The sequence below is a fragment of the Artibeus jamaicensis genome, unplaced genomic scaffold (genome assembly GCF_021234435.1).
Source record: "Artibeus jamaicensis isolate MK-2021 breed Jamaican fruit bat unplaced genomic scaffold, CSHL_Jam_final contig_729, whole genome shotgun sequence".
Lineage (NCBI taxonomy): Eukaryota > Metazoa > Chordata > Mammalia > Chiroptera > Phyllostomidae > Artibeus > Artibeus jamaicensis.
In genome coordinates this window covers 3975385-3998711 of record NW_026521939.1, presented here as the reverse complement: position 1 = coordinate 3998711, position 23327 = coordinate 3975385, and the positions used below count along the sequence as shown (strand labels likewise).

General features: G+C 42.2%; 1 protein-coding gene and 1 long non-coding RNA gene across 8 annotated transcripts in view; one reads left to right on the top strand and one right to left on the bottom strand.

Annotated features, from left to right (window-relative positions):
* The window catches only part of MRTFB (myocardin related transcription factor B), a 203033-nt gene extending 183320 nt beyond the window's left edge, over window positions 1–19713 (top strand). For 6 of the 7 annotated variants that reach the window (XM_037151233.2, XM_053672125.1, XM_053672122.1 and 3 more), the window contains 5 exons: window positions 7–144; window positions 3015–3173; window positions 3498–3635; window positions 11819–11879; window positions 14144–19713. In XM_037151233.2, the coding sequence (XP_037007128.2) occupies window positions 7–144; window positions 3015–3173; window positions 3498–3635; window positions 11819–11879; window positions 14144–14679 (1032 nt within the window). In that variant the 3' untranslated portion in view covers window positions 14680–19713. The remainder of the gene's footprint in view (window positions 1–6; window positions 145–3014; window positions 3174–3497; window positions 3636–11818; window positions 11880–14143) is intronic. The other variant, XR_008392801.1, reaches the window with a different exon arrangement.
* The window catches only part of LOC128628412 (uncharacterized), a 30324-nt gene continuing 11882 nt past the window's right edge, over window positions 4886–23327 (bottom strand). The window contains exon 3 of the long non-coding RNA XR_008392802.1: window positions 4886–5053. This is a non-coding gene — a long non-coding RNA (uncharacterized LOC128628412). The remainder of the gene's footprint in view (window positions 5054–23327) is intronic.

The window sequence follows — 23327 nt, the reverse complement described above, 5'->3', positions numbered from 1 at the left end:
TCCTAGACTCCACCACAAGCAGGAATCCAGACTCAGCCTCAGATAGCAGCTACCGCCTTGTCCTCAGGCTTGGTCCAGACCGTACCTCAGAAACCAGACACGTTCACACAACATGTGCTCAGTCAGCCACAGCAAGTCAGAAAGGTTGGTGAATGCTAAAGGAGGGCAGACAGTGGCTGGTTGGTACTCTCGTCTGCCAGCCACTCGGCATCTTCTCCGGGCTTCATCTGGGGAAGCTCCCTATGTTCTCTTTTATGATCTATCTCCCATCTGCGAGCATGAAGTCAGATGTCATTTGGCTGCAGATTATTCAATTTGGGGGGGAAAGAGAAAGAGTTCTTGAGAGCTCCTTTGGAGGTTCTAGCAGGGGACCTCCGCAGCGACAGGTATACCCCTGACCGAAGACCGGTCCTGTCCCCGCATTGGGAAGGTCATCCTCTTCGAGCCCGCAGCTTCAGGAGGGACACGCCTGGATCGGTGAGGGAGGAAGGGGACACCCGCCTAGCCAGCCAGATCAGCCAAATGGACCCTGGCGATCAGTGGGGGGACAGATGTTGCATCGAGATCACCCTCACATCCCATTCTGCTTCACCTGCATGTTGGGCCTTATGTACAGTTCACTTTCTTTCTCTGAGTGTCATTTTCCTCATCTTCAAAATTACGGATGGTGTCGATCTAGGGTTCAGCGTCCTCTACACCAATTCCCACCCAAAAGTTAGCCGAATTCCCACTTACCCAGTAGGTGGAGCTATGTGTACATCTCCTCAACAGAAAAATACTAAGGCCTCAAAAATAGGTCTTACTATTATAAACCTTGAGAATTAGTATCAGTCCCAGAGTTTTCGTGTCCTACAGGAAAGAACCTAGATAATTAAATGGACCGGTAAGTGTGCCCCAGGGTGGTGTGAGCTGTTTCAGCTGAGACAACTCAAGGGACGGACAGAGGCAGCCTCTCACATCAGAACAGTAACGTTAATGCACATCCTCTCTTTCAGACTCTGAGAACATGCAGGAGTTCTAGTTGCGTATCACTTAGTTTGGGGCCAAAACAACATTTTAGTGTAGGGATAAGCTTAGTGAATGTTCACTAAGACAGTTTTCTGTCTTAGTGAATGTGTTGAGACAGTTTTCTTTGTTTTAGGGAAAAATAGTATCTATACAAATAAAGGTTTATTCACAGAATCTTAAAATAATAGAATTAGAGATCATTACTTCCAACTTAAAGGAAATTTTATCAAATATTAGTAAATTCTACTTTTTATATATATATTTTATTGATTATGCCATTACCATTGTCTTATTCCCCCCTTCATTCCCCTCCACCCTGCACACCCCCTCCCCCCCATTCCCCCCTTTAATTTCCCATACTATTTTTACCCTCCCCCCTATTTTCTACCTACCATCTATGCTACTTATTTTCTGTACCTTCTCCTCCCTTCTCCTCCTCCCACTCCCCTGTTGCTAACCCTCCATGTGATCTTCATTTCTATGGTTCTGCTCCTGATCTAGCTGTCCTCTTAGTTTCCTTTTGTTTTAGGTGTGGTTCTTAATAACTGTGAGTTTGCTGTCCTTTCACTGTTCATCTTTTTTATCTTCTTTTCCTTAGATAAGTCCCTTTAACATTCTATATAATAAGGGCTTGGTGATGATGAACTCCTTGAACTTGACCTTATCTGAGAAGCACTTTATCTGCCCTTCCATTCTAAATGAAAGCTTTGCCGGATAGAGCAGTCTTGGATATAGGTCTTTGGATTTCATGACTTGGAATACTTCTTTCCAGCCCCTTCTTGCCTGTAAGGTCTCTTTTGAGAAATCAGCTGACAGTCTGATGGGAACTCCTTTGTAGGTGACTGTCCTCTTATCTCTTGCTGCTTCTAGAATTCTCTCCATTTTAATCTTGGCTAATGTAATTATGATGTGCTCTGGTGTGTTCCTTCTTGGATCCAACTTCTTTGGGACTCTCTGAACTTCCTGGAAGGCTATTTCCTTTGCCAGATTGGGGAAGTTCTCTTTTATTATTTGTTCAAATAAGTTTTCCACTTGTCACTCTTCCTCTTCCCCTTCTGGTACCCCTCTAATTCGGATGTTGGAACGTTTGAAGATGTTCTGGAGGTTCCTAAGCCTCTCCTCATTTTTTTGAATTCTTGTTTCTTCATTCTTTTCTGTTTGGTCATTTTTTGCCTCTTTCTGGTCCACTCCTTTGATTTGAGTCCCAGATTCCTTTTCATCACTATTGGTTTCCTGTTCATTTCCCTTCATTTCAATTAATTTAGCCTTCATTTTTTCATCTAATTTGTGACTAAAATCAACCAGTTCTGTGAGCATCCTGATCACCAGTGTTTTGAACTGTGCATCTGATAGGTTGGTCACTTAGAGTTATTGGCTCTGGGGCTTTGAGTTCTTCTCGAGCCATAATGTTTTGGGCTGTTCGTGCCTGTTACGTATGAAGGGCAGAGCCCTAGGTGTTCATCAGGGCGGGGCCACCCAGGTCGCTGGGTTGTGATGCTCTATGTGGGGGCAGGGTCAAAGAAGGGCAATGGCGGGCCCCTCTGCTGCTTCCCATCGCTGGGGCCTGTGTGGTCTGTCTCACTGCTTGCTCCTTCGCCTGGTTTATCTGCGCGCGAATGGGTGACTGCAGTCAGACTGCAGCCTTGCACCCTCACTGGGTCTGCCCGTTGCTGCCCCATACCTGGGATCCGCCTACTGCTGCCTGTGCACCTGGGTCGGTTGGATCTTTCCTGCCCCACCCCGCTCCACCACTGGTTCCGCCCCTCTTACTGGTCTGGCTGAACCGTTCGTTGTTGTCAGACTTCCGTAATTTCAACTTTCTATGTTTTGGTTGCGTTTTTGTTACTAAAACTTTGTCTTTAAACTTGGTTGTGCGAAGAGGCACAGTGTTTCCACCTACGCCTCCATCTTGGCCAGAAGTCGACCCCTGTTTTAATTAAAACATGATTTTCTTTAGTAGGAACAGCAGAAGGATAAACTGATGGGAAAATATTTATTCATTACAGGCTTTCACCAGCTCAGCATCCAATACAGTCCTTTCATATCAGAGACCACCCGCCCCAGCAGTCCAGCAGCCCTTTATTAACAAGACACCCAGCAGTGTTCTCCAGTCCAGAAGTGTACCCCTCCCATCCCTGCAAAACGGACCCAGCCCTCCCAGTAAGGTAATCCTGTGGTGACCGCAGCAGTGACATGCTTACTGGGTACACATCGTTCCAAAGCTTTAGGCTTGGAATGGCTGAAGATCAGTATTCACAGGGGCAATAGCTGAAAATACTGTGGTGACATTGTTAAGGGGCAGCTGAGCTGTTATCACAGTGAAGATGGCCGTCCCCACACAAGTGGCCTGCCCATGCTGACTCAGCCTTGTAGGCTTAAGAGTTCCATGATTTGGTTGCTGTGTGTGGAACAGTGGAGCCGAGCCCAGCCAGGGTGTGAGGAAGCTCACTGCCCAGAGCTGACACGTGCTCCTCCTCTGTTCGCCACAGCCGAGTTCGCCCCCTCCCACCCAGCAGTTTGTCGTGCAGCACTCTCTGTTTGGGAGCCCAGTACCCAAGACGAAAGACCCTCCCCGCTATGAGGAGGCCATCAAGCAGACACGCAGCACCCAGTCCTCTCTCCCAGAGGTAAGTGAGGCCAGTGGCTTCTGTTTCATCTGTCAGTTTCATGTTGTCCTCAAATCGAATCTCTTCTAAAATGGACTTGCCTCAATAGAAACACAGAGTTCATGGGTAGGAGCCTTATTTGCATTTTAAATGCCATTTAAAATCAAAATATCCTTTACTGTGAAGACTGCAACTTCTAAGCAGGTTTCTGCAGCTGTGTAACCTGCAGTTTCTCAGAATGAGGGTTCTCTCTTTTAACTTTTCTTTGGGGCCAGCTGTTGGTTGGGTCCTGTTAGGATAGAGGTGATTGTCACACAGGTTCCTCTTTTCTTTTTCCATTTTTTTCCTATATAAGGTCCTCCTCTAAGGGGAACTGACAAGTTGATAGTGACAGAAAATGAAGAAAAATGTAAGTCAGCTCCGACCATGTCTTTCAAGTTCTTGCAGGTTTGGAGACACATTGATGTGTCTGAGGTTTTGAAACAATCTGACTTTGGTTTTTTCCTGTGTTCCTAGAGAGCTTGTTACTCACCTTTCACTTTTAACATTTATGTTTTGCTCATGAAATCTTTGAAAGATTTCAAAGTCTCTGGAAAGTCTTTGTATAACTTGTTTTCTAATTATAAAAAGTGTGTGTTCATTCAGAAAATTTGGAAATCCCAGATGAATATAAAATAGAAGAAAAACACCAATGGTCCTACCACTCACAGTCCTTTTATTTACATTCTGCTGTGTATAACCCATTTTTATGTCCATAGAACTTTTTACACGTATTTGGAGTCATACTACTTCATAACTCAATCTTTCACATAAGTGTGTATTGAATGGATGGGCTATGTACAGTATACTCATTTTGTTGTGACATTTTTCATATTCCCATAATCCCCCCACAACCATCAGCTCAGAACCATCAGCTTATTCTCTAGACCTGAGTCTGTTTCTGGGTCTTTTCTTCATTTATTTTGTTTAGATTCTGCATATAAATGGGACCATACAGTAGTTGACTGCTGGAGAGGGGCAGGGGGAGGAGAAGGGACCCGTCTGCACAGAGAACATGTGATGCTGGGCTGAAAATCTCTGCGCGTTAGGAAGGGCGGTTTTCACTGTGGTTGTTTATTCACGTTGACATGCGTTATTATATTAGAACATACTGATACGGAACATACTGATCATGCATTTTTATAATTTACAAATTAATCTCCACCAAATGGCAGTTTTGCAGCTTATTTTTATACATTAGAATTAAGGGACGAGAGTTCAATGGAATCCACTGTTGGCAGGTGAAGGAGGCGGGAGAAATCACAGAACACATACCTCTCTTACACTGGTGGGTGCAAGACAGTTAATAATCCACATTTACAGCATGTGGAGGTGGTATGCAGGGAACAAGGTGACAGTGAGGCGTCCATGGTCTCAGGCCCTGGTGCCAGTGGTTGCGCCTTTAGGAGGAGGAAAGGAAAATTACTCAGACATGTTATCCTGGATGCATAAACAATAGACAGAGCTCACTTAAGGTAAACCTTGACCTTTGCTATAGCCTAGGACATGACCTGCTGTGACCAGCCCAGTTAGGAATATGTGAGCAGACCGTCCTGTGTGGTTACTTTCAGTCTCTGAGTTTGTCAGGCTGTCATGTGATCAGTATTTCAGTGGTATCTTTCTCTTTCAGCAGCTATGCACTTGGCCTCTGTGAGCTTCTCTCTCTTCATCTTTAAGACGTGTAACATTACCTACCACACAGGGCTGAGAATTAAATCGGATAGTATATTTTAAAACAGCTTGTACTGGGTCTAGCAATTTCAGTGACTCAGTAAATGGTAGCAGCTCTTGTTATGGTGTTGATCATTATTATGGAAATATGAAAGAGCAAAAAAAAATCCTCAAATTGAAATGGTTAGAGCTAGTACAAAGAAAAAATATATACACATGAGGTAAAAAATGGCCGCCAAAAACTGGCCAGTATTGTTATGGCAAACAGGCAAAAGATTTGGAAGGGGGCGGGAATCTGGATTTTCAGTTGTACTCTGACAGTCTAGCAATTGCTCTCTTGGAGGGGTAGGAGCAAGGGCAAGTCATTTTTATCATATGCATAATGGGGTTGGTCACAGCCATGTCATTTGGCTACTGGTGCTGGGAGGTGTAAAGGGAATAAGAAATGTGACAGCATTTTGATACATTACAAAATGTTGTATGTGGGAAAGTGATCATGCCTTTGACTCACCTGCTCATAAACTTACTCACTTGAAGTTCCTGTGCTGGGGCAGTAGCTCAAAAAGCACCAGGGATACACAGGAGGAATTAAACTGACTAATAACTTCAGGGCAAAGGCTGCAGGGGCAGCTGTCTCCAGGGACGGAAACATGTACTGACATAAAAACAGACACACAGATCAACAGGAGAGAGCAGAGAACCCAGACGTAATCTCATGCCTTTAAGGTCAGTTAATCTGTGACAAAGGAAGCAAGAACATATAATGGGCTGAAGACATCTCTTCAATAAATGGTGTTGGGAAAATGACAGAAATACCAAAAAAATTAAGTTAGAATACTTTCTTACATCATATACAAAAATTAACTAAAAATATAAGACCTAAAACCACGAAACTCCTAGAAGGAAACATAGACAGTAAAATTTTGACAGCACTCTTAGTAATATTTCTTTGGATACGTCTCCTTGGGCAAGGGAAATGAAAGAAAAAATAAACAAATGGGACTGCATCAGACTAAAAAGTTTGCACAGCAAAGAAAACCATCAGCAAAATGAGAAGACAGCCTCCTGAACAGGAGGAAGTATCTGCCAGTGACACATCTGGTAAGGGGCTAGTGTTCTAAATGTACAGGGTCTGGCGCAGGTAACACCCCTTTTTATTGTAAAATCTTTGATTACAAAATCATAAGCATGTAATTCTGTAACATAACTATCACATTCAAGCACACTGTATGACATTTTAGGTGAAATGTTCAAAATAAAACTGTAAGTTATTACACCCATGTTATTACTCTACCACCACACTCAAGTAGGTATTACTTCAGCTGGAGCCTCTATAAGGAACTCATACATTTAACATTTTAAAAAATTTTACGAAAAGGACCTAAGTAGGCATTTCTCCAAAGAGGACATACAGATGGCCAACAGACATATGAAAAGATGCTCAACATCGCTAACCAGGGATATGCAAACGAAAACCACAATGAGGTATCACTTCACACCTGTCAGAATGGCCATCATCAATAAATCAACAAACAGGTGATAGGATGGGGAGAAATAGGAACCTTCATGTACTGTCGGTAGAATTGCATATTGTTGTAGCCACTCTGGAAAACAGTATGGAGGTTCCTCAAAAAATTAAAACGAGAACTAGCATATGATCTAACAATTCCAATTCTTGAGTATCCAAAGAAATCCAAAACACTAATTCAAAAAGATATATGTACACCTATGTTCACTGCAGCATTATTTACAACAGCCAAGATATGGAACCAGCCCCAGTCATCAACAGACAATTGGATAAAGATGGTGTGGTACATACACACAATGAAATATTACTTGGCCATAATAAAGAATGAAGTTTTATCATTTGCGAAAATGTGGATGGACCTAGAGCAGGGGTGTCAAACTCAATTTCACTGGGGGCCATGTCAGCCTCGCGGTTGCCTTCAAAGGGCCAAATGTAATGTTAGGACTTTATAAACGTTAACTGCTCCTTAACTAGGGGCAAGGAGCTCTGCACTGCCACCAGGTGGAAACAAGGTGCCGGGCTGGATAGAACCAGGTGGAGGGCCGGATTCAGCCCACGAGCCGTGTGTTTGCCACCTGTGCCCTGGAGGTTATTAGGCTAGGTAACATAGTCAGAGAGAGACAAATATTGTGTGATTTCAATTACATGTAGAATCTAAACAAAACAAACATACAGATACAGAGAACAAATTGATGGTTGCCAGATTGGAGGGGGTTGAAGGGATGGGTTAAAAACAGGAAGGTATTAAGAGGTACAGATGGCCAGGTATAAAAACAGTCATAGAAATGTAAAGCATAATACAGGGAATATAGTCAGTAATATTGTAATAACTATGCATGATGTCAGATAGGTAGTAGACTTGTGGAGGTGATCACTTTGTAACATATAAATGTCTAATCACTATGTTGTATACCTGAACTAATATAATACTATATGTCAACTGTAATTTTAAAATAACTTAAAAAACCATTTATAAGGAAAAAAGATAGTAAATGTTATGCAAATATAATTTTTTGAATAAAATGGAAATTCTAAAACTGTAAAATACAGTATCTGAAATGAAACAATTATAGATGATCTTAGCAGAGTGAGGGTGGCAGAGGTTTAAAAAAAAACCGAACTTGAGGATAGATCTATAGCACTTACCCATCTGAATGGCAAAGAAAAAACTTTTCAAGGTTAAAAGAGCCTTAGAAACCTGTTATTTAAGATCAGATAATCTAAGACCAGTATAATCTAAGACCAGTCCCAGGAGAGGAGAGGAAAAATGAGGCAGGTAAAATATTTTTAAAAATAATGGCTGAACTTTTCACAAATATGATAAAAGACAAGTTTACGTAAAGCTCTGAGATGCTCAGTGAGCACCGAGATAAATAGAAGGAAGGCTTCATCATATCATAGTCAAGTCATCAAAGCCAAAGCTAAAGAGCAGATCTTGAAAGCATCAAGAAAAAAGCAATATAGTACTCAAAAGGGAGCAACTGTTTCATTTGTGGTCTACTTTTCATCAGAAACAGTGGAGGCCAGGAAAGAGTGGCAAGATAGCCTTAAAGTTCTTCAAGTGGAAAGAACTGTCAACCCAGAATTCTGTATCAAGTAAAAATATCTCTGAAGAATGTTAAGTGAACTAGAGATATTTTCTTATCAAGCAAACCTGTACTATAACAAATAACATTGTCCTGGTGGATTTATAAAATACATAGATATAATACTCAAAATTAATAAAGGATATGGGAAATAAATAGGTTGTATGTTTACAGGGGTTTTATATTTTATATGCAGAGGTACAGCATTAAGTAGCCTGACCCCATGGTTCCACTTCTGGGAATATGAGAAACTCAAAACTAATTTGAAAGAATATATGTACCTCTATGTTCATTGCAGCATTATTTACCATAGCCAAGATTTGGAAGCAGCCCAAGTATCTATCAGTAGATCGAGTAGATTAAAAAAGCTGTGGTACATTACATAATGGAATACTACTCAGTCATTAAAAAAACAAAAGGAAGGAAATCTTACCTTTTACAACAGCATGGATGGACCTGGAAAGCTCATGTTGAGTGAAATAAGCCAGTCAGAGAAGGACAAATACCTTGTGATCTCACTCATGGGGAATCTAATGAGCAAAATAATTTAACAAACAAAATAGCAACAGAAGCACAAATATATAGAACAGGCTGACAGCCATTGGGGGTAGGGGTTGGCGGGGCAGTTAAAAAAGGTGAAGGGATTAAGAAAAAAAAAAACTCAAACACAAACAATAGTATGGTGATTACCAGAAGGAGAGGGGGTGGGGAGAGGTAGAAGAAGGTAAAGGGGGATAAACGGTGATGGAAGGAGACTCAACTCAGGGTGCTGAGCACACAGGACAGTACACAGATGCTGTGTTACAGACGTGCACTCCTGAACCACTGTCACCCCAATAAATCCTATGTTTAAAGTTTGAAATAATTTAAAAAAGTAAAATTAAGTAGCTGTGAAAAATTAAGGATGTATATAATTTTTTTTAAATTCTCAACCAAAGATACCTTTATTGATTTTAGCGGGTTGGGGGGAGAGAGAGAAATATCCATTGGTTGCCTCCAGTACACGTCCCAACCGCGGACTGAACCCACAACCCAGGTATGTGCCCTGCCTGGGAATCAAACCCACAATCTTTTTTTTTTTTTTTTAATCTTTAGAAGGGAAGGGAAGAAGAGAGGGAGAAAAATATCAATGTATGGTTGCTTCTCATGCTGGGGCCCCTGCTGGGAACTGGCCCCTTCTGGGAACTGGCCTGCAACCCAGGCATGTGCCCTGACAGGGAATCGTACCTCAATCTACTGAGCTACACCAGCCAGGGCTGAACCCACAATCTTTTGGTGTAAGGGACAAGGCTCAAACCATCTAAGCCACCCAGCTAGGGCAAGGATATATATTGTATAGCTATACAGGAACCTAAGAAGTACAGCTTTGAGGGGGGGAACTAAGTTAGAATTCAAAAAAGTCAAATTTTTAAATGACAGGAAAGGAGGAACCGAAAACAGGATCAATAAAAAAACAATATAATGGCAAGTGTGAATTTTACAATATCAATGATTACATAAGACATACTAGTAAACAATAAAATTATAGATAATCAGAATGATTTAAAAAAAAAACAACCAACTATATGCTCTGTGGTAGTTCTGCAAATTCTTTGATATTCTGCCCTGGGTTGGCCTTAGTGAGCAGTTCTCACAGACGGAACTGGCAGAAGTGGTGGTATGTGACTTCTGAAACGAAGTGATAAAAAGGCACACCCTTCCCGCCTGGCTCTCTCTCGGACTGCTGGCTGTGTGGAAAGCCAGCTGTCATGCCACATGCACAGTCCAGCAGCTCTCGGAGAGGCCGTGTGGACACCCCCATCAACACTCAGCACCAACTTGCCAATCACATAGCGAGCCAAGCCTGGAGATGGCTGTAACCTAGCCAACATCTTGACTGCAACCTCATGAAAGATCCCGAACCAGAACTTGCCACCTAAGTCATTCCTAAGTTTCTGACTTTCAGAAACAGATAATACTCGCTTAGTGTTTGAAGCCACTAAGTGTTTTGGAAAATAGAGCAATAGATAACTAATGTGTGCATCCACAAGAAACATACTTTATTTTTTTATTGATTTTATAGAGAGAAAAAGGAAAAAGAAATACCAGTTTGTTGTTCCACTCATTCATGCATTCATTGCTTGATTCATATGTGCCCTGACCAGGGATCAAACCTGCAACCTTGGCATATTGGAACGATACTCTAAGCAACTGAACTACCCAGCAAAGGCCTTACAAGAAACATACTTTAAATGTTGAAAGTAAATGGTTGGAAAAAGATCTACCGTAAAAACAGTGAGCATGAAAAGTGTTAGCGCAGACAAAGGATTGGAACAGACATCACCAAAGAAGACACATGGATGGCAGATAAGCAGGTGGGAAGATGCTCAGCAGCAAGTCATTAGGGAAATCACGCACATGAACTTCCCAATGCAGCAGCACTACGTCCCTGTTAGAGGCGTAAAATTAGAATGACCAGCTGTACCAAGTGTTGAAGAGAATGTAGAGCCACCGAAAACCTCATGCATTGCTGGTGAAAATGTAAAATGGTGCAATTGCTTTAGAAAACAGCCATTTCTTAAAAAGTTACACACATACCCCTACCCTATGATCCAGTCACTTCACTCCCTCAGTATTTTACCCAAGAAAAAAAAAAACACATGTCTATACAAAGACTTGTACACAAATGTTCATAGCAACTTTATCTTCAATAGCCAAAATCTGGAAACAACACAAACTTCTGTTTTTTACAATAAATAAAAGCTTCTCAGTGATAAAAAGGAATGAACTATTTCTAAGGTATAATCTACAATATGGATATACCACAAAATCATTGAATGAAAGAAGCCCTCCCCCCACCAAAAAAATGAGTACATATGAGTCTATTTACATAAACCTAAAAAATGTAAACTAATGTATAATGAAAGAAATCAGCATTAGCTAGGGATGATAGAAGAACTATCACAAAGGAGCATGAGGCAACTAGGAGCAATGGAATATTCATTATCTCCATTTTGCTGGTAGTCTTATATGGGTATATACATATGTTAAAACTTATCAAACTGTCTTTCATATAACTTCAGTTTACTGTATGTCAGGTTACTCTCAGTAAAGCTGATTAATATATAGTCTGGTCACCTTTATACATACTTTACATTTTTACCAAAATGCACAAGTGAATTAAAACATTTTTAAAAGAAGGTATGGGAAGCCTCTCAAAATGTTGTCAGTGTACCATCTGGGACACTGCATGAATGGTGTAACTTCTGAGGGGCCTCAGTGTTTTCAGAATGACTGAATGATCAGAACTAGATGTTGTGTGAGGTTTCTTGGAGTGCGCAGGTGCACAACACCCTGGGTGTGTGGGAAGGAAAGCTAATTTGTACTCTCCTTGGTCACAGATCTCCCACACGCACAGTCAGCAAATGGATGACCTCTTCGACGTCCTCATCAAGAGTGGAGGTAGGTCACCGTCTTCTAATTCTAACTGGATTTACTGCTTTAAACTCTGTTAGAGTTCTCCACAGATATATATACACCTGCTGAAAAAAGACAAACCACCTCAAAACAGCAACGTAGAACCAGATTCACATTGCACACCAAAAACTTCGAAACTCATTCCATATGTTTTATCTATCAGTCATTGCAATGGGATAAAAATATTCCAATTCATGAGTTAATTTTGTAACAACCAAATTACCAAGCTTGGGGTCTAGTAACTTTATTAATATTCTAAGGTAATTCTAAAACGTGGTCTCCATACAATTGAAAAATCTTAGATTTTACAGTGTCTCACCTTAAAAAAGGGTAAGTGATATAAAACACACACAGAAAAATCCAGGATATCTCTGCCTTGGCTTACATATCTTTAAAAATAAGTATAAAATCAGTACTTCAAAAATGCGAATGCTACTTTAGAATATGTGTAAGTATTCTTAAATTTCCTGGTGAAAGAAGTTTTATTCAAGTTTTTAAATAGTAATCAAAATTTCTCCTTTCATACCAGGTACTGTTTGATTTTGATGTTAATGATCTTGTCAGAGTGTTTGACATGATACAGAAAACTCTTGATATTTGACTACAGATCTATGTGTGCAAATAGCAATTTTTTGCAAATAATAATACTGGCCTTGCAAAATATTTTTAAATCATGATATAGCTAAACTATGGAAGTTAGAGAAACAGACATTCCATGTCTTGAATTTAAAATTTTAAAAATGCTTTTTGCCACATCTGGTGAAAATACTTTAAATTATTAAAAACAATAATTTTACAGCTTAAACTTGGAAATTAAAATGTAACAAATTTATCAAACAATTGAGTTATTTTCTAACTATAACTATTTTCAGGGCAAAGTATCTAATGACTATATTTTTCATCTTACTGTAAACCAGTGATTTTCAACCTTCTTCATCTCATTCCACACATAAACTAATTACTAAAATTCAGTGCCACACCAAAGACTGTATTTTTGCCAGTGTGACAAAAGAATAGATGCAGTTTTGATCCAGTCACAGCAGACGGCTGTTACTGTGTTGGCTGCCATCATTTTATCATTTTACCTGACAGTCTCAGGGAAGAGAGTTCAGTGGCTCTGACTAATCAGAAACTGCATGTTTCAAAAACCCTTGTGCCCACCAGTTGGAAATTACTGTTGTAAACTGATACCAACAATAAGGAGAACAGAGACTCAAATAGTTGATTATAAGACTAGTTATTTAGATTGTACCTTCAGCTTTCAAAACAATTCTAGAAGTGACTTGCAGATAATGGAAAGTAACAGCTGTCCTAAAAACCCCCAGGGTGCACAGCTGGCTGTCTACAAAGAGGCAACCAGGGCTTAACTGTTTTCCTCATTTATTTACGCATCTCAGTCATTGAGCTGTAAGAGTTGTGATCAAGTCAGTTTCTAATGTATCTGCAAAAAAATAAAACCAATTCAGATATTCCTCAGAGTAAGAAGATACTTTTTAAAATGTATGTAGCTAAGTGAACACTGGTATCTGTAGCAGATGGTTCATGCATTTGCTACTTGATCTGGCAGAGAATAACATGATTAGTACTTCCTTAAGACATTTACCAAATCCTCAAATTTTATATAAACTCAAAAAACAAGACCAAAAAAAGTAAGAAACGTAAGGTGATCCACCTCATCTTAAATAAGGTCAGAAGAGCAATGTGTTAGCTTTGATTCAGAAAAGATATAAGATGGCATTGTATCTTTTCAGAACTGTATGTAAAATGTATAATTGATAACACAGTTATCATCAATTATACTGATAAACAAGAAAAAATCAAATTAGACTGTCATGATCTCGAGGATACACAGGTCCACATTCATCTTAGGGGTGGTGAGCTGCTGGAACAGCAGCTTCATGGTGCAGAATGGGACAGAAGCCCTGTCTTAAGCCTAAAATATAACTGAGAACGGGACCAAATAATCCAATAATCTAAATAGTCACCTCCTTCCTGGTGGGATATAATGGCTTTTAATGCTTACTCTCACTAACAAGAATTCACATATCAGAATGTTATGGATATAAATGTTTATTTAATTAAAATGATCTATCATCCTAAAGGTTATCAAGGACCAACAGCACTCTTTTCCTTTCTCTAAGATGGACTATGAATTAAGTCCCCGCAAAATAGCAAAATAACTGTTAGTAATTAATAAAAATTTTAAATAGTAGTAAATCTTTACTGATTACTTCTGTTATTTTGCACAGAGATTTCCCTCCCTATAAAGGAAGAGCCTTCTCCCATTTCCAAAATGAGACCAGTGACAGCCAGCATCACCACAATGCCAGTCAACACAGTGGTGTCCCGGCCACCACCCCAGGTCCAAATGGCACCACCTGTATCCTTAGAACCTATGAGCAGTTTATCTGCCAGCTTAGAGAACCAACTGGAAGCTTTCTTGGATGGGACTTTACCTTCAGCCAATGACGTTACTCCACTGCAAAGCAGCAGCGAAGACAGAGAGCCCTTCTCTCTGATCGAGGACCTCCAGAACGACCTGCTGAGTCACGCGGGCGTGCTGGACCATTCACACTCACCCATGGAGACTGCCGAGGCCCAGTTTGCCGCAAGCACGCCCTGTCTGTCCCTTGACCTCTCTGACTCAAACTTGGACAACATGGAGTGGTTAGACATTACTATGCCTAACACGTCGTCAGGACTCACGCCTCTCAGCGCCACTGCCCCCAATATGTTCTCTGCTGACTTTCTGGATCCACAAGACCTGCCGTTGCCATGGGACTAACATCACAGGCTTCTCGTCTCAGAGTTCATGAGTTTTAAGAAGATGAAGATGAGTCAAAGGTCAGTTTTTAGAGACAGGTCCATAGTTGCATCATTGCAAATGGATAGAAGGTCACAGCCTGGAAACCAAGTTTAAGAACATTTCATTGCATCCAGCAGTGAATGTCTGCAGTTTAATACAGCACAGGGCCTTCTGAAACATCTCTAGTCAAAGAAGACTCATCTGTTTCTTCAAACTTCACTAAGGAAGGAAGAGTTCTTTAGATAAAAAGAGAGAGAGTAATGTGCAGGATAATGACATGAGGATTCGCTGGTAACCAACTACATTTAAACCTCTGTGGTCACTTCCGGGCCCTTAATAAAAAGCATGCAGCTCCACTCAAAAAAGAAAGAACGCCGGGGTGAGGGAGGCGAGAGGTCACTGCACGTGTGTTTCTGGAAACAGCCCTCGCCCCACCCAGGATGCCGCAGGGATCAAAGGCAGCGGACGGCACCAGCTGAAGACTTTTAGTTCATTCAGAAACCAATGTAATTTTTTTTGCATTGAGTTTATTTTGTGATATTTGGAATCTTACTTTAGATTTCCAAATTTAAATTTAAATGGAAGTGTTTTCACCATAACCTGACAGGGTATACAAAATACTGTCATAAATGATCCCCTGTAAAAAGTCCAAGTCTATTGATAACACTGAAACTTCTGTTTAGCAACTCTCTGCGCTGATTAATGTATAAATTAGACGCGTCTGTGCACATGCTACATTAGGATTTGTACAGCCTACTTTGGGGTGAAAAATTGAGTATCCGGTGGCCCTGCTTGTTTTAATAACTCAAATATTTCTAGAGTACTTGAGCCAGTGTATTTCTGTATTTTAAGAACTAATTTTCAGGTAACCAGACCCATCTCAAAGAACCAAGAAAAAGCTGTAAGTGTAAAATATCTTTCTGAGCTGGTGAGTTGCAAAGCGAAGGCAAGGTCTGTCCTTCCCAGGAAATTCCCACGACGGCTCCAGGCTAAGCTGTCGCCAGGTCAGCCTCTGGACTGCGGCTCCCGCCGCCTCTCCTCTCGCTTATCCTGGTCCTCACTTCACAGGTTGGCACTGGGTGTTGTACCTGAGCTCTCACCACACTGTCAAGCTGACGACTGAAAAACTGGAGGTTTTATTAGTTTTTTATATAGAGAGAAAGTTATCATATTTGTTGAGTAGTTTAAAAATTTTCTGAAATGCCAACAGTCACAGGATTTCCAAAATGATTTCAGAATAGTTGAAGTACGTGACATGTATATAACTTAAAAAAAAAAAAAAACAGAAGTCTACCAAAAAGCGTGGAGGTTTTTATTCACTATTACCCCGCCCTCCACTCCCCTGTGTGAGCCCCAGAGCCAGGCGGCCTTTCTCCAGGTCACCAAGCGGGGACTGCTGCCACGGTGGCACGCGGAGGCAGCCTGACCCGCTGTTTGAAAAGAATTTGAGTCTTTTCTGGGTTCGCATTTTGCCTAAAAGCTGATCTTATTTCAAATTTGTGTTTCAGTTTGTAAATTTCACTACGTGTCAGAAAAGTCCGTTTTTCCAGAATTCAGTCGCCCAGAACACTGGAGCCCTCTGTTAACTTACACTTCCCACCTTGAAAGCGCTTCTGAACGGTTCCAGGCAGAGGCGGTGCTGCTCAGTGTGGTCTGCGGTGAGTAGCTGCATCGTTCAGAAATTGGTGACCCAGCATGGCATCCGGACACTGCCCTGTGACCAAGCCCAGCATGTGCGTCCTCAAGTCATTCATTTCCTTTCAGAAGGGCCTGTCTCCCAGGGCAGGGCTAGTGACTTAGAAAGGTAATTTCTTAGGGCAGGTCTTAGCATTGGATTTTTGTCTGTAGCTAACCTGGTCCATACTTGGACTCTAAGCATCACCTTGATTCAGATTTAAGTGGCCTATTAAATTAGAGCCAAATATCAGTGGGACTGTAGGAGGCAACCGAACAGCTAGTGCTATTGACTATTGGTGAATTAACTTTCTGTTTCCATCTTTTCAAATTGTGTACATAGGTCATTTCCTAGCCCTCAGGTCCCCTTATTGCTTCTTTAAAATAGGGTTTGAAACATGCCACCAGAAGGCTGCTCTCCAAAAACACACACTGCAGCGCAAAGAATGCTGTCTCATCAGCCTGCTTGCTTTTTTTCATTATGTTGCTAATGTGCCCACTTTACATGTGTGTTCAAACCTTTCTGTACCAGCATCTCCTTTACAAGGAAGGCAGGCAAGGAGTCTCTAATTAGGAAGTCTACCAGCTGCCGACTCCCACCATTCCGCTGGGCCCTCCTGGCCTGGCCTGAGCAGCAAGCTGGGCACCTGTGCTGCTCTCCAGGGTCCCAGCTACACGTTCCAGGTTAGAATGAGGACACAGACCATGGGCAACATGTGACGTGACCAAAGATGACACTCTGCAACCAAGGCTCCTTTGACCTAACTCTGCGCTTAAAGGTCAATGTGATGGGAAAGGTGTGTGTTTACTAGAAGAGGACAGTTTTTACTGTTTGAGGTGGGTTTCACAGCCATGAAAGCCAGGGTCAGAACAGCTGGCTGGGTTTTCAGTGCGCGTGTGTGCAGTTTAGAGGTGGCAGTGCTGTGTATCATCTTGCAGAAGATCCTACTGCCAAGAAAACAATCCCTAGAAACATACTATCTCACATGCAGTCTTATTTCCCTAAATATTCCTGAAACACAGTAGTATCAAGCTTACCTTTCTAGTGCACATAGGTATCAGGTCGTGTCGTTGGGGTGGGACACACAGAAAGTTACACCAAAGCTTCTACCTAGTCTTAGGAAGTCTAAGGGTATGTGGTCATCTTGTACATTTCAGCAAAGCATGTACTAGAAAACTTTGGGGACAGTGTTAGTGGTTCATGTCCTAGTGTTTTTCCTGAAATGTGCAATCTACTGTATAGTATTCACCACATATTTGTACATAGATGTATTCTGAATTCGTGGAATTTCTTGTTTAGACACTATTTGTTTTATATGAATATTTTTATAATACTAAAGAGATCTTATTTAAATTTCCTTTTTAAAAACTGCACAGTTCTGTGACCTGTGTAACTGACACTCCTGTGAGGGCAGTTTAAGAACGGGCAGAGGCAGTCTGGCGCCGTCTCCGAACTGCCGCCTGCTGCGGGCAGAGTCACGGTCACAGGATAGGTCTCCCAGGCTGTGCAGTCAGCGGACACTGAGAGCCATATCAGGAGCATTACTCATTTTGTCACCAAAGCTGACTCAGGCTCCCCCTACCCTCGACCCCAGATCATTCCAGGCCACATAGCTTTCTTCAGAGTCCTTGCAGAACTACCAGGCTGAATCCAGCCACAACAGTTGACTAAGCAGCTGTCCCGTGCACACCACACGAGCGGTCTCTGTGGGCCACCTGGTGCAGGCCGCTGTTGGTGAGCTGGGGACTTTCAGAGACTTCAGGGCAAAGAGTTATTACTAGGTGTCTACCAGCAGAGCAGCACAGGCCCCGTTACCCCCACTCACAAATAACCCTCCGTTTTGCTGTCCATCACTGCAAACATGAACCCTGGCTATGGGCAATGGAGCAGAATACCAGACTGTCCATGGCCCTGGCACCACAAAATGAGCCCAAATTATCAAAAAACATCAACTGGAAGATCAGGCTTATCAAGGAACACAGCGTACAAGTGCAGGCGTGTATTTGGAGAGCATCCTCACTGCATTTCAGCTCATCTTTTAAGTGGCTTCCGTAAAAACTGGAAAATAATTCAGATGCAGTGATGCCTTTTCAAACTTTTGATACCTTGCTCAATGACCTTCCCAGGCTGCGCACTGATGTGAAGTGACTGTCTGCATGGCAGTGCGTGTCTCCCCCGCTCACCCCTTCTTTCAGTGTTGGAGGGAAGTGCATCGTTGCCGAGGGTTTCTACCGGGAATCTCATCTGAGGCCTATAATGCAAAAAGCTGCACATGTTTACAAAAGCGCTCTGATCCTCCACACAAACACATTGCTCTGTGAATGGTTACTGAAAAAATACCACAATTCTGTGACCACAGGATGGCAATCTCAGATCTACAAGGTGCTGTCTGGAATCAGATAAAACACGTCACCGGTGACGGCGACGCCGCTGTTGTGTGTAACAGAGCTTTGTGCCAACTGCTCAGATAAAGCTTTCACCAAGCTCGTAGGCTCACCGAGGCTCATAGCGATTACCTCTCTACATTGTGCTGTAAGAACACTTGCTGATTGGGTAGGAGGAAGAAGCATTTAGGAAAGGGTTTAGTATCTACCAAAAGTACTTAACCTCAAGTAACCAGTAGTAATGCACACTTGCTTTAAAGGAACCAAAGGCATTGCCAAGTATTTGCCAAAAAGAGGCACTTTTTATTTAAAATTTGAGACTAATGAGATCTCAAAAATCAGTCCCAAAAAGGTATTATCCATTTAAGGTTATAGTTTTCACAAAGGTGTAGATATTTCTGTATTGTTTTCATGTAAAATAGTAGAGATTTGTTTTGTTGGTTTAGGAATAGTACACATTTAGTAGTAGTACAAAGTTTTTTCCTTTCTACGTACAAATTAGTTTTCTTGCTTGCAATAGAAGTGCAACGTGATAGGTGTTTCTCTTCTTATTTTCATTGTCACATTATGTCTTAGCATCTCACTTTATGAAAAAGAGGAGAAAGATACCAGTCTACAGAGCCCTGCTTATTCAAGCACTCGTTTAAGAAACAAAAAAATTATGGCAATCGGGGGTCCATTCATGTATTGCCTTTATGTTGTTTTTTAAAAGAAAAACCGTGATGCCTTTGTATTTGCTGTTTGCACCCCTGAAATCAATTCCATATCATGTTTGAATGCCATATGTTTTGCACATGTACTGTACATAGGTAACGCATACTGTATTTTTATATGTGTGCACATTTATCATTGGATCTTTTGTACATAGTGGCAGTATTGTAGCGGACCGGAAAATGTTTGATATCTCAGCAATTTTGCATTTTTGTGTCTCAAATAAAAGGCATTTTGATGTACTATGATTGTTGCTGTGCAAAGAAAAGACCGCCTTACAGGGGAGGAGAGCCACTGTAGACCTGTGGGGGGCATTTGGGAGGAGACACTGCCTTCAGAACACATGGCGCAGCAGACACTCACCACACAAAACGGGTGGGCTCGTGGAGGAGGGTTTTGTAGATCACACATCAGGGGACTCCCCCTCCCCTCGGCCCGGGACCAGGGATGAAGAATAGAAGAGGTACTAGCTGAACTTGAACATGACAAGACTTACACCCAAATCATGCTCATTCTTCCACATAAGGAAACACTGAACGAAAGACGTAATAAATCTGTAGCTCCCCAGAACCATAGAAATGGAGATCCCATGGAGGGTTAGCAACAGGGGACTGGGAGGAGGAGAAGGGGGGAGAAGGTACAGAGAATAAGTAGCACAGACGGTAGGTAGAAAATAGATAGGGGGAGGGCAAGAATAGTAGGGGAAATACAGAATCTAAAGAACTTGTGACACATGGACAGGAACTAAAGGGAGGAATGTGGGGGGAGGGGTGTGCAGGGGGGAGGGGTGTGCAGGGTGGAGGGGAATGAAGGGGGGAAATGGGACAGCTGTAATGGCATAAGCGATGAAACATTAAATAAATAAATAAATCCATAGCTCCCCTTGGGGTTTGCTACATACATACGCGTGCAGTGAGGACTCGACACTCTGGTCATCATAACTGCACCTCCAACAAAATTCCTGGAAGACCCAGATAATCCTTCAACTTGGCCAAGTTTCGGAAGCAACTACTTACGTAAGGAAGGAGGAAGAGTGAGAGAGAGGAAGGAGGAAGGTGTTTTTATAGAGCATATACAATTATTTTTAGGCTTCAGTATTATTTTGGTAAGATGGCATTTAATTTTCAGTCCAAAAGACCATGGTTAAAATAGTTTGGAGGAGAACAGAATTATATTTTCTGCCTTGTTTTGATAGAATAGCAAACCTGATTGACAACAATAACTTTCATATCACTACCTGAATTGGGAAATGGGTATTGTATCAACCACAGGAAGAGAGAAAAGATCACTGATTGCCAAAATATAATAAAATGTTCATTATTAATGACATTTGGTGACCAAGAGAGCAGCCTCAACAGACCAGTAGGCAGACGATGCTTTCGGAGAGCTACAACCTGTGTAACGTCACATATCACCAGCCTGGACCCTACCCTCAGGGGTAGAAACTATGGATGCTCCTCAAGTGAGAAATATGATGTTGGACACGGATCTCAGCTCAGAAAGGGACTGAGCTGGAAGAGACGATGTTGGGACACAGAGGGGACATTCCAGGCAGAGAAAGCAGCTTGGGGGAGGTCAAAGTTGAAAAGTCTGCCAGGCCGTGGGCCAGATGTGGGAGTGTGGCCACCGGCGAGTCCAGGCAAAAAGTGCTGAGACCCAGTGTGGGAAGGTGGGCAATGGCTGGACATCCAAGGATCCTGGGCCTCGGAGGGTTTGGCATCTTGTGCAGATTATCGTTCACATTGAGTAATACAGGGCCTTAGAAAGCTTTTCAGATACTGGGTACTGGGTACAGACACTATTTAGCTTTTTTTAAAAATATATTTATTTATTTTTAGAGAGGGGACAGGAAGGAGAAAGAGAGAGAGAGAAACATCAATGTGTGGTTGCCTCTCATGTGTCCCCCACTGGGGACCTGGCCTGCAACCCAGGCATGTTCCCTGACTGGGAATCGAACCAGCGACCCTTTGCTTCACAGGCCCACGCTCAATCCACTGAGCTACACCAGTCAGGGCTATTTAGTTTCTTTATAACCCTCTCCGGAAACTTGCTGTACAACTGGGGTGAATACCAAAGCATTTGTAAATGCAGGCCACACTTGGTGGTCCCGAAGTGAATGACAGCTGGGCCACATTACAGTGAAACACAAGGCCAACTTCGGGGCAGATGTAAACGAAATGTCACCAACAGTTTCATGTGTTACACAATCCCAAGGATTTCCCAAGTCGCCTAGTGACCATTCATCCTTCCTTCTGCACAGAGCTGGGCTTCCATCTTGGATGGATATTGACTTTCAGAAAGAAAGCCTCAGCCGGACTTCCTGGCTCTCTCTTGCTAATTTCGTGAGAAGTTATTAAAACTAACCCTACATTCTATAATTAGACGAAAAATAAGGACGCTCATCACCTTTTTGAATTCCTCTCTTGGGAATGATTGTGTGAGCGGTCACTCCAGATGCAGGTGGTGGGTAACTTCAGCGTGCTCACCACTGCTGTGCTATAGACAGAAGGCTCAAAAGCATCCAAATGTTGGTGCTGGCCTGTCAGAAGCTAAAGTTTTTGGTTGATGGTCAGGGGGAAGGGGTTTTTATCCAGGTTGATAGCTAAGAATTCAAAGTGTTTCCCGTCAGAAAGCTTTGCTGTATTTTCTGACCCTCGGCAGGATGGAGTCTGGGTAACACTGAGCAGAACACCAAGCAAAGCTGTTGGCATGTGAATTTCTCTAGACAAAGAGTGAGGTTACAGTGGTTTTGTTACAAGACTTCTTTAAGCACTAGAAAAGGACCCTTCCCCCTTGCTTGTGTGGCTCAGTGGATTGGGTGCAGCCTGCGAACCAAAGGACTGCTGGTTCAATTCCCAGTCAGGGCACATACCTGGGCTGCAGGCCAGGTCCCCAGTGGGGGGCACACGAGAGGCAACCACACTCTGGTATTTGTCTCCCTCTCTTTCTCTCTCCCTTCCCTTCTCTCTAAAAATAAATAAATAAAATCTTTCAAAATATAAAAAATAAGCAAGTACCCATATTTTCTTTACCTAAGTTGTCTGGTAAGCAACATGGAAAGTTGGCCAGGACATTGCATTCACTAGAGAGTGAGAAGCTACAAGAGGAAGAGCAAAACAGGTGCTACAACCGAATGCTTCTTAACCTTCTCCGCACACTGCTGGTACACAGGGCCGAGGACCGGAAATGAGATTGGAGGCAGGAGGATAAAACAGCAGCAAATGTATTAGGTGCTCCGAGATGCCAGGCTGTGCACCCAGCATTTTATATGTATGACATCATTGAGCTATAAGTCCATGAACTAGGAAGTCTTACTATCCCCATTTTACAGATGTGGCAACTAAGGACACAGGGAAAATGACTTCCTTGAAATTACAAAGGAAGAAGAGCATGAATTTGAGATCAAGGTGTGACACCCCAGAACCCAGACCATTTCTCTAGACTCAGTACATCCAACTCTCCATCTTCATTCAAATAATGTACAAATTCAGCTGACTGGCTGGCTTAATTCACGGTCATTCGTGACATTCACCCCAGCTGGCTGGCTGCCCAGTCTCCTCAATCTCAGACATTTTAAAAAGTAACTACTCACACAGAGGCTCAAGAGCATCCACAACTACAGCTGGGGCACGAGACTGTGCACCTTACATGAACCCTCACTGCCCGGGGCCATACACGATGGCTCATTAGGAAACATTGCTTACCTAGGTGGGACTTCCGTAGCCACCTGAGCACATCCAAAAGCCCAATAGCCATAGAACAGTTTTACAATATCTAGAAAAGTTGTAGACCCAAGTTCTGTGACTTGGCAACTCAACTTTTTTGGTACACATCCTTGAGAAACACACATGCACACA